At 31.5% G+C, this 14982-nt stretch overlaps 1 protein-coding gene across 1 annotated transcript in view; it reads right to left on the reverse strand.

Annotated features, from left to right (window-relative positions):
- Positions 1-13218, reverse strand: part of LOC110993848 (sperm surface protein Sp17) — a 67413-nt gene extending 54195 nt beyond the window's left edge. The window contains exons 1-2 of the mRNA XM_022260213.2: positions 13157-13218; positions 1289-1452 (exon numbers count right to left, since the gene is read on the reverse strand). Of these exons, the coding sequence (XP_022115905.2) occupies positions 1289-1370 (82 nt within the window). The 5' untranslated portion in view covers positions 1371-1452; positions 13157-13218. The remainder of the gene's footprint in view (positions 1-1288; positions 1453-13156) is intronic.
- Between the last annotated feature and the right edge of the window lie 1764 nt (positions 13219-14982).

Genomic DNA, 14982 nt, shown 5'->3' on the forward strand with positions numbered 1-14982 from the left:
ACTCGGGACTATGCCGATCTTAGAATTTAAAAACAATTACTTATTAACTGACAAGAAAATTCTTCTTGAAAAACAATCTCATTACGTAATTTATCACAAAATTCTGGCAAACTAACAAATTGCCGGGGTTAACAAACCCATTTTGACTGGAAGTGTATATATTTTTATTACTCAATTCATATCTTTCCCAGTTCTGTGGAAATATTTTTTTTATTGTTTGACTTATTAAGCTTAGAAAAATAAAACAAAAACAGCGAACACAATTTAACCATTTATTATCATTTAACTTTAATATCACTATTTGTTTTGATTTCTTAAACAATATCTAATGTCTATCTATCTATATGTCCGCGAAATGACCTAATAATTATAAGGCCTATTTCTATACCGATATAATATCATCTTGTTAGATTCAAACGATATATTATGGAGATAAAAATATGATTTCTGCCATCTTGTATAAGTTTCACGAAGCACTATGATAACAAAGAATTGCGATATACCAAATAGAGATGGCGCTTCTTCGGTATTACGAGCTGTGGCATTAGATCACTGTGTCTTTGCACCCTTTCCTATACGTACATAAAATCAGTGAATAAATTTTTCAATAGTTAAAATTAATCTCTAACCATATGAGATATTCTTACGAGGTCGTCTATTAACTGCTTTTATTTCACTTTTATTTCTACCGATAAAAAACTAAGCGATTTCATTCGGAAAAGTATTATCTGATCAAAAACATCACAAGGTCATGCAAACATGTTTACATCCACTTCATTGACAATTTTTCTTATTTGCAAGACCTACTACTAACTTTGTCCCATACGTCATTTGGCATGTTACTCTGTAAGTTTTCTTATAAACGTTGTTAAGTATTGTATATACTTGGATTACGAAAAATATGCTAAAATATACCAGACCATTGGTCTATTGGTAATATTTAGATTTATTAATTTGATTGCTTAATATTTGTAGTGCTCTCACAAGTTGGGGTCGCGTAGTACACCAAACATAGAAGTCGTATTTGCTACTGGAAATTACACAGGGCTGGGGCTGATCTATGGCCAGGAGCACTGGTTCTGGCGATTTATAAAGTATTCTAGTATGAATTAATATCTTGATAAAAAATTGGTGCACTGTAGTACTATCACAACTTGGGGTCATGTAGTACAAACACCTAACATAGGAGTCGTGTTTGCTGAAATTACACAGGTCTGGCACTGACCTGGACAGCTGGACTGGATTTATGATGTGTTCTAATCTAAATTGATATCTACTAAATAATTACCTGTCGCGGCATTCGCGTTATTTTCCTGTGAATCCTTCTCTTCCTTTTTCGACTTGGCTTCGGAACTCGTATTGCAGCCCATTTTGACACTAAGTTTTATCACACACTACACTATATTACACTATTGTTAGGACTATAACATTGCTGTCTTTAGGGCCTTGTATCTGAAAAAGAAAAATAATAATTAGGTCTAGTCTGTTTATTTAATGTAATTTTTATTGTTTCGTGATCCAGTTATATATTTATTTATTTTATGAATATGATTTTTTTAACATGTATGTTTACTATAAATGCACGCTAGTTGATTCAACATCAACCTAAAATGGCGGCGTACGCTTTTCATAACGCCTGGAAGAGATCTATTCGTCGTAGATCTATCGAGCGAAAAGGCCGCCCATTGCATTTCTAATAATTTAGTATAAGTACTGTACATGCCAAGGTTCGTACATTTTGCTCATTTACAAACGTGATGATTTACTCTCTATGAACGTGCCCTGGTCGTACACTTGGATCACTTATACAGGATGATTTCCTAAATCGTCGAAGTCACGCCCCGAGAGTATACACGTCTTTAATTTCAAAATTTCAATTTTTAATAAGACATTTTGATGAAAATTATTATTCAAATGTTATGACAATATCTAACGACCCAGCACATGGTCACACACGATATAACACAATGATAACAAAACTTTTTTTAAATTTCGGGACAGACTAAATTTAAAATTCGAATATTATTTAAAATTTGACACTGCGATGGTAGCGCCGGCTGTCGGATCCAATGTAAAACATTCCAAAATCAACAACAACTAATAAATTGAAAATCAATTAAAAAAACATTGTCCAGCGGACAAAATTGTGAATCTAAACCATTCCCAGATCACCTTGAACACACACAATAAATTTCGTCTAAATCGGTCCAGTCGTTTAGGAGGAGTTCAGTCACATACACACGCACACAAGAAATATATATATTAAGATATTGTTTATTTTTCTTATCAAAAGTAATACTTTCCGTCAGTTAGTAGCGGTCCTATTATAAAACAATTATTAATAATGTGTTATGTGTTTCTATGTTAATGACTCTAGAAGAATATGTACCAATATTATTCTTATATGGAGCACTTTAACATGTCATTAGCATTAAGTCCGTCTAGCCGATCCACGACACTTTTCAGTCTGGGCTAAACTAAATACGTCTGGCATAGCCAAAGGTCACTAACCTTTAATGTCCCTAGTCCCAATTTCCAATTACATTACGAATGTTTTTCTAAAAGGTAATTCGCTGTTTTGCTGATAATTTTTTTCTGCTTTAAGTACCAAAAATTCATGGCATTTTTTTTATAAAAACAAGAACAAAAATTTACAATAACATCAAAAAATCGCCAAACTGTATGACAGTTTGTTGGAGATAATTTTATTGTGTGTTTGTCTTATCTTTTATATGTTTGTAATTTTTTGAAGATTTAATAAAATAATCAGATTTCGTAATATGTATGATGATATATATGAAAAAATTATAATATGTATGAAAAGAAAACTATTTTAATGCCAACGCAATAATATAGTGGAATTTTAAATTAAACAAAACATATGTTTAAGTTGTGCGAGTAAATTTTTGTTTGGAAATTTTTGCGATTTAAGTAATTTATATTTGGTTTTATAAAATATATTTTTTGTTATACAGGTCTAACAATCTATGTTTTAATTAGTAATTGCAAAGGTTTGTATGAAATGACAGATTGTTAAAATTTTATGATCACGATATGTTGCGTGAATCATTGTTTCCATATTAGGTCAATGTTGAGACATCTTGTCTACGTAAACTTAACTATAATGTATACTTAACTATGTTTTTTTTTAGAACAGGGGGCAAACGGGCAGTAGGCTCACCTGATGTTAAGTGATACCGCCGCTTATGGACACTCAACGCGAGTGCGTTGCCGGCCTTTTAAGAATTGGTACGCTCTTTGCTTGAAGGACCCTAAGTCGAATTGGTTCGGAAATACTTCAGTCGGCAGCTGGTTCCACAAAGTGGTGGTGCGCCGCAAAAACTGCCTAGAAAAACGCGCAGTTGTGGAACGGTGGACGTCGAGGTGATACGACCTCCACTAACTAAACTGTATTACCTTATTACGGTCATTTAATAACACAAAACAGTTACACGAAAGTATCAAGTTGTTAGACCTCCTAAATCAACCTTCAAAAAGCAGTTATATAAATACGGCAAGAATAAATAAATTTTAACAATACCCACAATAAACCGTGTTCACATGGCTCAGGCCCGGCTTAGGCTCGCAACATTGTGCCAGGATTCATTCAATCGTAAGCTAAAGTAAACAGTTACCAAACCTAATAATAAAACCATTTTATTACATTTAAATACTTTTTTGTATTTCAATAATCTCTTCTAGATTTCTTTGTGCCCTTTTTTTGGCAGAAGTCTCCTCCAAATCCCCCCATTACTGTCTGCACTATGCCACTCTCTGCCATGTTCCATATATATCATATCCATCATCTGGTTTTCTTAATCTGGTCTATCCTTGGGTATCAGTATATTGCCTTTCTGTTCCTGTAGCCATGATAATTTACTTTTGATCATTTAGGTGTCTATATTTAAGTCCTAATTTGTGTGAAAATGGAAAACTAAGACCTAGGTTTCATGTCAAAGGTTGAATTGAGTCCACTATTGATCAAACTAGCTACTATGGCAGTTTATCACGCCATTTGGTTTTAAAATTAACTTCAACTCGTTAATTATGATAATTGGTTAGGAAAATTAGTTTGTTTCAAATCATATAGTATATCGTTTCAGTGATATTAATATATAAAAAAAATTTGTTTGACAACAACAACTATATACTAAAATAAATTTGTTAAATATTTTGATCTATGCAATGATTTTTTATTTACTGCCGCTATTATTGTATCGGTTTCGCGCTAGTCAGGCGAGACCGTGCTGATAAAACAGGCTTGGGAGTCAAGGTACTGCCAGAGGTTTTGTTAAACCATCACATAACCGTTAAAGGAATACTTTTATAAGCCTCAAAGCTAAAGAGATATAACTCTAGCCCCAATTCAAGGTGTTATACTAGTAACTTAGTCTATTTTGTTAACGCAGATGCAAAGAGATAGATAGGTATTTGCTTCATAATTAATATAAATATTTAATAATTATATGTCAGATAAAATCAGTTTGAATATCTAAAATTAAGTGAAACAACTATTAAGTACATCACACTAAAACACGCGTAAACCCAATAAAACCAAAGATCAACCAAAATAAAGATAAATGAAGGACGAGCTCGCGTGATTCCCAATAATAAAACTTTGCCACACCAAGGAGATTTATTTCGTACTCTAACCAATCTAATTTAAGCAACACAATCATTATTTATGGTTGCTCAGTATTGTCTATGATATTAGCTGAAGGTTGTCTACTTAGAGCAAGACTTTCAGAACACGGATGAACTATGATTCCTGTATATAGATAAAAACCCGCTGTATATGGTATGTGCTTTGATCTTCTTCTGGTGCTTTATAGTTTGGCTGTTGACAACTTAACGGGTATATTGTGCTTGTCTAAAAAGATCCTCGGCGAATGTGATGCGGGTCCACTCCCGAACGTTTCACAACCACGACTTCTTCCTTCTCTTCTTTCATGTGTTCTGATGCTCTAAATAAGATTAATCCGCTCCTCAAGTTTTTGCTGAAGAAGCTGTGTTCAAATCTGATTGAAATCACTAAATAAAGAAAAAAATGCAAACAGCATCGGGGAATATAATAGCAACTGTATTTATTATCACTTTTATTTTTATAGTTATTATTTAATATGTACTTATGGATAATAAACAATATTATATAAATACTATTGTATATGTTTCCTTTATATCTGGATATAAACGTTAATAAGCGATTGTGTTTTGTTCTGTATTTTTACTGTTTTTGCAAAATAATTACCACCTTAGTAAACTAAGGGCCTGTTTCACAATGTCCGGATAAGTTCCAAATAAGCTATTTATTACTTATTTGTAGGATAAATAGTATTTTTGCGTTTCACGACTGTCAGATAGCGCTATTTGTCATGAAATGCCAAGTATCTTATTTGGAACTTTAATCTTTCGAATAATTTATGTGTTGCATAGCTATTTGGCACTTTATCCATACATTGTGAAACAGGCCCTAAAACTAACTATTACCAAGTACGCGCGAATCAAGGCAGTTTCAAAAGAAATTAAAATTGAATGATTGAGGCAAAGTTATCACGTTACGACCCCGTTGAGTGTATACAAAAAATCTTTTTTAATACTGAAGATAAAAGTCCGCTTTCTATAATACTATAAAAGTTTCGAACAGTTGAGCCGTCGTGAGGACTTTTTGTAATAAAACTTAGTACAATTTTAAATAGTTGAGAGTACGATCAATACTGTCTGGTGTTGGATGAATGCTGTTTGTTCAATAGCCTTTTATATGGCGTATAATCAAAATGGTCCAGTTTGAGTTAGGCATTCGGTATATTATAGTTCCGAGGCTCATTAAAAATAACATTAACATAAATAAAGAAAACTAAATTTGTACCCAAATCGGTAAGACTTATCAAATCAAAATATAGTCATATAATTAATGTCAGTAATAATTGTTCTAAAATGACATTTACTGGCAGTTTTAAAATCGTAAAGTGGATAGGAACTGTTTGTAATGACTCCATCACTCCTCTAAATCGCCAGTTACACTTATCTTATCTTGGATGGGCACACATATATATATGGCACTTATACTTCCATCATACATATATATTATAGTATAATTTGACATTATCAGACTTCTTAATTTAAAGTTTGCCCCAAGGGAAAGGTGGGTTCAAGATTGAACCGAACGTAATCTGTATACAATTTTTCTAGACAATTAATTTTACGTTGTTATATTTTATAATTTTTCTATTAATGTAGGATAATCGTAATTTATGTGAAGCAAGCAGAAATTGATTGCAACTTTACATACTTTTTGGCAGATTAAGAAGATGTTCAAATGCGCAATACCTAATAAAAAATAAATATACATATATAAAATATATGTAAAAAATAAGAAACGCACAGAAAATGGCTTCATACTTTACACGTAATCTATTCCTTAATATATCTCAGAAATCCGTTCTCCTATACATCAAACAGATATAAAAGAAATAAATTCTTAAACTTTATTCATTTCATGAAAGGACTTTAATATCCCTCGGAAAAAATCAGTAACATTATTTACTAAATCGTATGACAAATGTCGCGAAAACATCGCGATCCCAATCACATATCCGATTGTGAATTTCAGTTACATTTCTGATAAATTTTATGAAATATGAATGAATACTCACAGTTTTTAACAGTGTGTGTTTTTAAGTTTAAGTGGCCTAGTGTGACTCTCATAACTGGGGTCGTTGGTTCGATCCCATATGCACCAAATTTCTGTTTATGTCTATATATATCGCGAGGAAACCTTAGTGCCTTTGACCCAAAAATCGATGATGAGTGTCAGCCACAGTTTCATCACCTACGTCTTGCCTATTAGAGATGATCACCGAACAGATACAGAAATCTGAGGCCTATTAGACTAGGCCTAGGCCTAGGCCTAGACTATTCAATACTATTAGGACTAACCTTCTGAAAAGAGCACATAGGATTAGATGTATTAATTTAGTTAACGGACTTTTTTTATTGTTCGTTGAGTGAGTTATATTATTTGTTAGTGCCTATAGTAGTCAGTTAATTACTTGTATTTTTATTACGTTATTTTTTAAAGAAATTAATTCTTTAAAGGCCGGCAACGCACTCGCGAGCCCTCTGGCATTAAGGGTGTCCATAGGCGGCGATGTGAGCCTCTTGCCCGTTTGCCCTCTGTTCTATAAAAAAAAACTGATTTCCGGTGTTTCTACAAAAGACATATATAACGTATATTTACGCAAAAGCCATTTTTCCGTTAACCGAAGCTTTTTAAAGGCTTCTCTGTGTCTAAAACAAAAGCTGTCACATACGTTGATGCGTCCGGCGTTTGATGCTATAACAATAAAAGCGAAGTTATTTGGAAAAAGCTTGTTCCCGTTGTGCTTTAATAAAAAGTATTTTTCCTAAAATATTTCATATGCAACCACATTATATCCATAACTCAATGGAGCATGCAGTCACATTATAAATGTGATCATATTTTAGAAATGAAATCTGGGTAACGTCATGCAAATCCCTTTGCCTTTTTATTACCTATAGTCGCTAAAGCAGTTACAGAGGTTACAAATATCAAAATAAAACATATTTATAAGTATGTAATTGACTGTGTGTGTCTATCTAAATTAACGAAGTTTTGCTCAAATGTCTGTTATATTTAAATTACTTGCTATGTATATCTAACAACAATTAAAACTTGTATGGAATCAATTTTAGAACTAGGAACTTTCGTCTATGTGACTACTACAGAGAAGCAAGAAACGAAGAAGGTATCAAACAGCCTTTTTTTCCTTGTACCTTAAACTTTTAGTGTATCATTTTTTTCTACCTTAAGCAAATAAAAATAAACTCTAACGAAATCTAAAGCAGTGTTGGCCTACTGACTATAATTTATATATAAGTTTCATAAATATATATGAAATCATTGAATTTTCTATGTGCTTGATCGTACAGTATTAGGCAAAAAAGGCTAATCACTTTACTTATTAGATGAAACAAATGACGATTCCGTACAGAAATTTGAAAATCGTACCAAAAATATTGTAAGTAGTTTTAAGTGTCTAGCAAAGTTTCTGTGACTTTCGTTTCTTAAAATTCTTGATATAATTTAAAACGACAAGTTCTAACAAAGTATTAAATGCTTTAGATCGCACATGTGTCAATGTGTGAAAATAATAAATATTATATTTTTTCATAACAGAAGTTCTGTTAGTTTTCCAACACAAATATTTGACGAAAATAAACAAATCGTCGACGTCCTTTCCAAGTGTCTTGATCGCCTGACTTAGATATGTGGATATATTATATCATTATATAAATCTCCTGTCACGATGTTTGTCTCCTAAACTAACTCCTAAACTACTTAACCGATATCAATCAAATTTGCACACCGTGTACAGTTTGATTTAACTTAAAAGATAGAAGTATATAGCTTACATCTCAATTTCTTTATTATTTGATACAATTCTAAAAGATGGCGCTGTGTTAAAAGTACCAACGTTTCACATAAGTTCTAATACCGTTTCCCTTGATTAGTTTATTACTATGTAATATAACAAAAACCTTAGCCACAAAAACGCTTGGCCAAATCAGTTAGTAAGTATATATAATAATAAAAAGCACCCACCCGCCTAAGCCGCTACCCGAGAATTCTTAAAAGCAGTCAACTACATCTGCAATCCGATTGCAAATCTTTTAAAGCAACAAACAAAAAGAAAAGAAAAATTCATTCTATTCTCAGCCTCTGAGCGTCTTAAATTCACTCCAAGCACTCTCTAGACAATCATTTAATACTGGAGCAGGGTGATAGTAAAACAAAAGACTAGATGCGTTCTTCTTTAAATAATATACCACAAGTATTCTCCAAGAACTCGGCTTCATTGTATATGTGTAGTATATGTGCTACGGCGTAATCCAAGGTTGTTAGCGATACCCAGGGAAGAGAAACAGTCTGTCGCAGACATGTCAGTAGCAATATTATTGTATTGGCTTAGTACTAGGAATAATGAATGTATTTATGTGAATATGTAAATAAATGTCTGATACTGTCTGTCATGTTTCATTCTAACCACCCTTTTTTATACTTGTTAATTTTCGCAACAAACAGTATTTCTCGTCCGATATGAGACAAGACAATATTTAAAGTAGCTTAGTATGAATTGTGTGTTGTTCCCACTAGAATGTAAGTGCGCGCTCCTATTTCACCATGCCTCCTGCTAATTAAGGACAAATCTATATTTTTAATTAAATTTATTATTATTAATTACTTAAGATGTCATGTGGAACATGGTGTAATCGTTGCAGCTCCTTAAAAACGTTGTGTAAAACAAAAAACTTGGAGATTAAAAAGAGTGGCCGAGAGTTTATTACCAGTTCTTCTCATCTGTTCTACAGCCTTGATTTGAGAACTGGCTGTAGTTAAATGTAAAATTAGAAGCATTTAATATAAGTAATATGAATAAATTATTATGAATTTGAATTAATGAAATCAGTAACCCACACAAGCGTGATATACTGTACTTGATAAAGTTTCTAGTTAACATTGGTTAGCCGAAGATTGAATGTAGCATAATCGCACAACTTTCTTAATAACAACAAACTTCTCGCTCAACTCCGACTAATATAAACTTGAGACATTGCCTTTAATGATTTGAGAAGACTGTAGCCGTAACAATATCTACAAAACAAATAAATTTCATTATTCAAGTTTATTTCAAACTGAAACTAATAAGTTCTAGACACGTTATCATAAGCCGTAAATTATTTATTGATTTTTTTTTCTGGTGTGGATAACAATTTGAATAACATGCACGCAACAATTCCTATAAGCTGTAATGTCGATGTTGCGATGAAGGCCTATAGGAGAGCTATTTTAATTAAAAAAAAAACAATAATTTTGCAAAATATTACCTTGTTATTATAAACTGCAGGTTATGGATATTTAAAGACAAAGACAAAAATAATTTATTCATATAGGTAACATAATGTACACTTATGAACGTCAAAAGAAAGAAAAGAAATATAAAATGATTCTAATTTTACATTTACTGCCAGTTCTCAAATCAAGGGCGTAAAACGGAAGAGAAGAACTGGCAATAAACTCTCCGCCACTCTTTTTATTATTATATTTTATTTGTGACTTATTCTAGTGTTTATTCACTTTTAAGAAAAAATACTAAGAAATGTAAATTCTTATAAGGAAATGATATAAAACAGAAGACAATCTTCAGTCAAAAATTATATTCAATTGAAATATTTTTTACCTCGTATGCAACAAAGCCAGATTGATAAAACAAATGTCTTCAATAGATAACACGAGATCGATCAAGGTCGTTGCGGTTAGCTGTCACGCTATGGCCCTGTTATTGCTTCCGAAATTGCACGATAGTTTCATCAATTGTTACTAGAAATAGCTTATAGCGATTTTAGTAAAATGCTTTATGATAAAATGCTAATTATTACCAAATGGGAATACAGACGTACAGAAATACTTATGAAGAAAATTGTTGAATGACACAGTATTTGTGTAATTAAAAAATAAATCAGTGGCCCTAAAACCTTTTAAGGCCTGGACCTCAAATTTCTATATCTGTTACATAATTTGTCAATCTTATAGGTAAGAAGGAGTACAACCTCCGACACACGCCGTCGACTTTTGGGTGAAGAAAGTCAATCGGTGCACTGCCGGGAATCGAACACACGACCCCAGATAAGAGTCTCACGCTTAAATTACTTGGCCAACAATGCTCTGTTGTTTATTGCAAGAGAAATTATTTGACTTATGATATAAAAGATAAATTCCCTCATGTCGTTTCAATAAGAGAAAACAAATTCTGGGCGAAATAGCTTACTCACTTATTGTCTAGACAGACTATGGCTAGGACTAAGCAATCTTCATACATTGTTTATTAGGGTTGCCACAAATAAAATATTACGAAATTCATTTTTTTGGTCGCAATAAATAAATGTTACAGATTCGTCTAAAAACTTGTATGTATTTGTGTCCTTACGTACATTCTTAAAACAATGTATTTGTTAAAGTTTTATATGTAATTTACCTAAATACAATCTTTACAAAGTTTCTAAGTTCTATGTGTATTTTTAACTTACACAAAATCTTTAAAATATGCTTTTATCTTCGCATATATATTTTCGCTTACGTTTAATCTTTAAAAAAGATGTTTTTCTCTTGCATATTTTGTTTTGTTACTTACGTACAATCTTAAAAAAAATAAGTTTTATATTATTTTTTATTGGGCCGTGGCCGTGGTAAACTGTACCTGTGAACACAGAACTGGTGATTTCCTCTCTCAACGAATAAGTATCGCAATACAGCGAAGGAAATGCTGCCAGCGCAAAAGGTACTCTGCCACAGGGACCAAACTTTTTAAATTTGTTTTAATTTTATCTTTATAAATTTTTCATTATTTTTATTATTATATAGGTGAAGCATTGTGCATGCAACTTACGTACAATCTTTATAAAAATATGTTTAATTTACAATATTTTGCTTGTAGGGACAGAAAACGTAATAAATATTTATTTAATATAACAATAAATCCTAACCTATGTATATTTTAAATGTATAGTAATAATATACAATACATCAGTAATCATAAATTACTACTATAATGTTAAAAGATTTTACAATTTATTAGTAGAATAACGCTTTACAGCAAACATTGTCTCGTGTTATTAAAATTCAATAAATGTATTTTTATTTTGGTGAAAGCGTATTTTCTGTTAATCACCTCATCTATAGTCTTAGGTGTTATTAATTTACTATAAATATATATAACTATATATTTATATAACTATTTTTAATAAATTTTATAGTTTTAAACTACAAATCAAACGACCAAACCTTTTTGTAAATATCAATACTACATATTATACCATCGGATCGCATTCCCACGTGTGGTGTCATTTGAAATATCGATCGATAACATACTTATACATTTTTGCATTTATTACTATGAATAATTGTGTTGTGTTGGTCAAGTGGTTTCTACGTGCGACTCAACCCTGGGATCGAAGATTCGAGGATACACTCTAAGCTCGTAAGGCAAAGGAAATCATTTTGAAGAAAATGGCATACCTTAGACCCAAAAAAGTCGACAGTGTGTATCGGGCACAGAAGGTTAATAATCTACTTGCCTAATAGAAATTATCACGCAACAGATACAGAAATCTGAGTGCATAGACGTCAAAGATTATAACACAACATATAGTATAGTAAGTATATAATATATTTCAATAACAATATACGATTAAGGAGGTAATTCAAAGTTAAAAACTCGTTATTATATACAAAGATATATATATACGTGTATGTCAAAAAGTTAAAATTAAATTAGTTGAAATGAGAGAACGTTACAGTTTACTAATACTTAACTACAATCAACAAAGATAGTCAGAGAGTAAAATCTTTACTTTATTTTTTTTATAACTACGTGTTTATTTTATATATTTGTAGTTATAAAATAAATAAAATAGAAAATAAATTTTTCTTTTTTATAGATTATATTTATTGATCTATTTTATTTATTTTATAACTACAAATATATTAGTTGAAATTAGGTCTACAAAAGTGAAATATGCGGCTGTAGTTCTTAGTAGGACACTTAAAAATATTAGTTACATTTAATTATTATTCCCTCTATGTTTTAGTTACACAAATTCTCGAGCAATTTTAGCTAAGCCCGTAAACCATAAGTCGCGCATTCAAACCCGGCTTTCAATGAATAAATGTGATACAGAATTTAATTATATTACATTTACTACTGAGCACTAAGTAGTGTCATCCTCTAAAAATATAGTACGAGATTATGAGACTATTGTTTTGTTCACCTAAATTAAATATCGCGAATAAATAACGATGAGAACAATAAGAAATATAATGGAGCAAAGCCTACAAATGACAAAAAAATATATATTTATTAGCACCTACAAACACGCAAGATATTGTCTACTATAAAATAACCATAACATAAATTTCATACGACAGTTCAATACCATAAAAAACAGAAATAAATATCGAGTAATTAGATCAATTTTGTAAGTGTGGCAACCCTACTCCAACCTGTTACCAGAGAATGCAGAAGTGTGTTTTTAAATATCGAACGTCTAAAAATAGAGGTTAATCGTACTTAGGACTTACCAATCACAGATGAATAATCCAATTACACAATCACATGAACACAACCGCTCACGCCAGCGTCCTGACTGGTACTAGCTTTAGCAGGACCTTGTGGGGTAAATAGGAGCTTTCAGACATGGCATATTAAGCTTCATAAAAACCTAAAAGTATTGTTTGTTTGAATTTGATCAATTAGTTTTTTCTGGCACAGTTTCATATTTAACGATATTTCTGGGATTAGATAAAACTTGAGAATGATTATCAATTTTTAAGGGCTTCCAAGCTTCTGAAATTAATAAAAAAAATTACATTTAGTTAAACACAAAAAAATAAAGATAAATTAAAGAAAGAATAAAAGATTTTGTTTATCTACAGCCTAGTTGTATCAAAATCTATGTAATTTTTACGTATACATAATATATGGAGATAAATAATGCTTGTATGCATTTCTAAGTTCTGTAATAATAACAAAACAATATCAATTAGATATTTCCAAAATCATACAAAATGTTTAAGGTCATACCATAATCTTTGTTCCATACCTTTAATGATATTTCACCATATTTGCTGAATCCTTGAGCCTCCATAAGTTCGCACATTACAATTTATAATGCACGTTTGAGATTTTTAAAGCTCATAACAAAAATTTAAAGCATTAAAAAGCTATGCTGTTTCTTTATGAAGCTTTCATTTAAATTACTTTATATCCTAGGTAAAATTCTATATTACAGGTAAATAGGGCGTTTTTATAGATACAAATAAATAAGTGCCGCTACAACCTTTTTAGGTCAGGACCTCAGATTTATGTATCTGTTTCATGATCTATTAGGTGATCACCCTCTTGTGCCCGACACACACTGACTATAGCCGGTTTCCTCACGATGTTCTCCTTCACCATTAGGGGAATGCTGCACAGCCGGGGATCGAACCACAACCACAGGGATGTGAATCGCTGAAGCACTAGACCAACACTGTTCTTTATTTCTGAAGTTACCATTTATGTTTTGAACCAAATTTTCTTAACGGTTTGAAACATTCACTGAATACTGCTTATTAAAGTAAGAAGTTGGTACATTGTATTTACTAACCGAAATGCATAAAATCAAAAAAAAATAGAAGATTCGATTCAATGCATACGTTGGACGTCTATGTACTCGTGGGTATATATCATATGCATATGTAATAACATATATGTAACATTTGAGTAAAATGGGTAAAGGGCAATATCGGTGAGACGGAAGTGGAAATTGCATCAAGCGAGGACTCGGGTCGCGTGAATTTATTTCACGTCCTTTGTATATATGTGTGTATATTATATAATCGGTCTACGATGTTAAGGAATGAATATTATTATTACCGGTTTTATGCTTTATTTATTTATTCACACTTCGTTGCAATAAAAGTAATAGAAACACAAGTAAAATAATACATAAAAATAACAAGAGATGAGATGAGCGGCCTTATCGCTGACATGCGATCTCTTCCAGGCAACCCGTAGTAAGAGAATAAGTAAAAAACAAAAATGATGAGCGCAAGAAGTGGATAATCAAAAAAAATGCTTTATTATTTTAATATGCAATATATTATTAAATTTATTGTACATTATTAGATATTAGGTTTTTTTCAATGAGCTATGTACGTGATGCTAATTTCTTTTGTCTGTTACTTTTAAGGGGTTAGGCGCAGTATTCTGAAATACAACCTGTATTTCAGCATACTGCGCTGAAATACAGGTTCACACCTAGTTCAGGGTCAGATATATCAGTAATTAGCTTTAAATATATTGTTATTATTATTATTATATCTAGTAATAATATTATTTTATCCATTACTGGATTTCGCTAATA

Source organism: Pieris rapae, chromosome 9, assembly GCF_905147795.1.
Source record: "Pieris rapae chromosome 9, ilPieRapa1.1, whole genome shotgun sequence".
In the NCBI taxonomy this organism is placed as follows: Eukaryota; Metazoa; Arthropoda; class Insecta; order Lepidoptera; family Pieridae; genus Pieris; species Pieris rapae.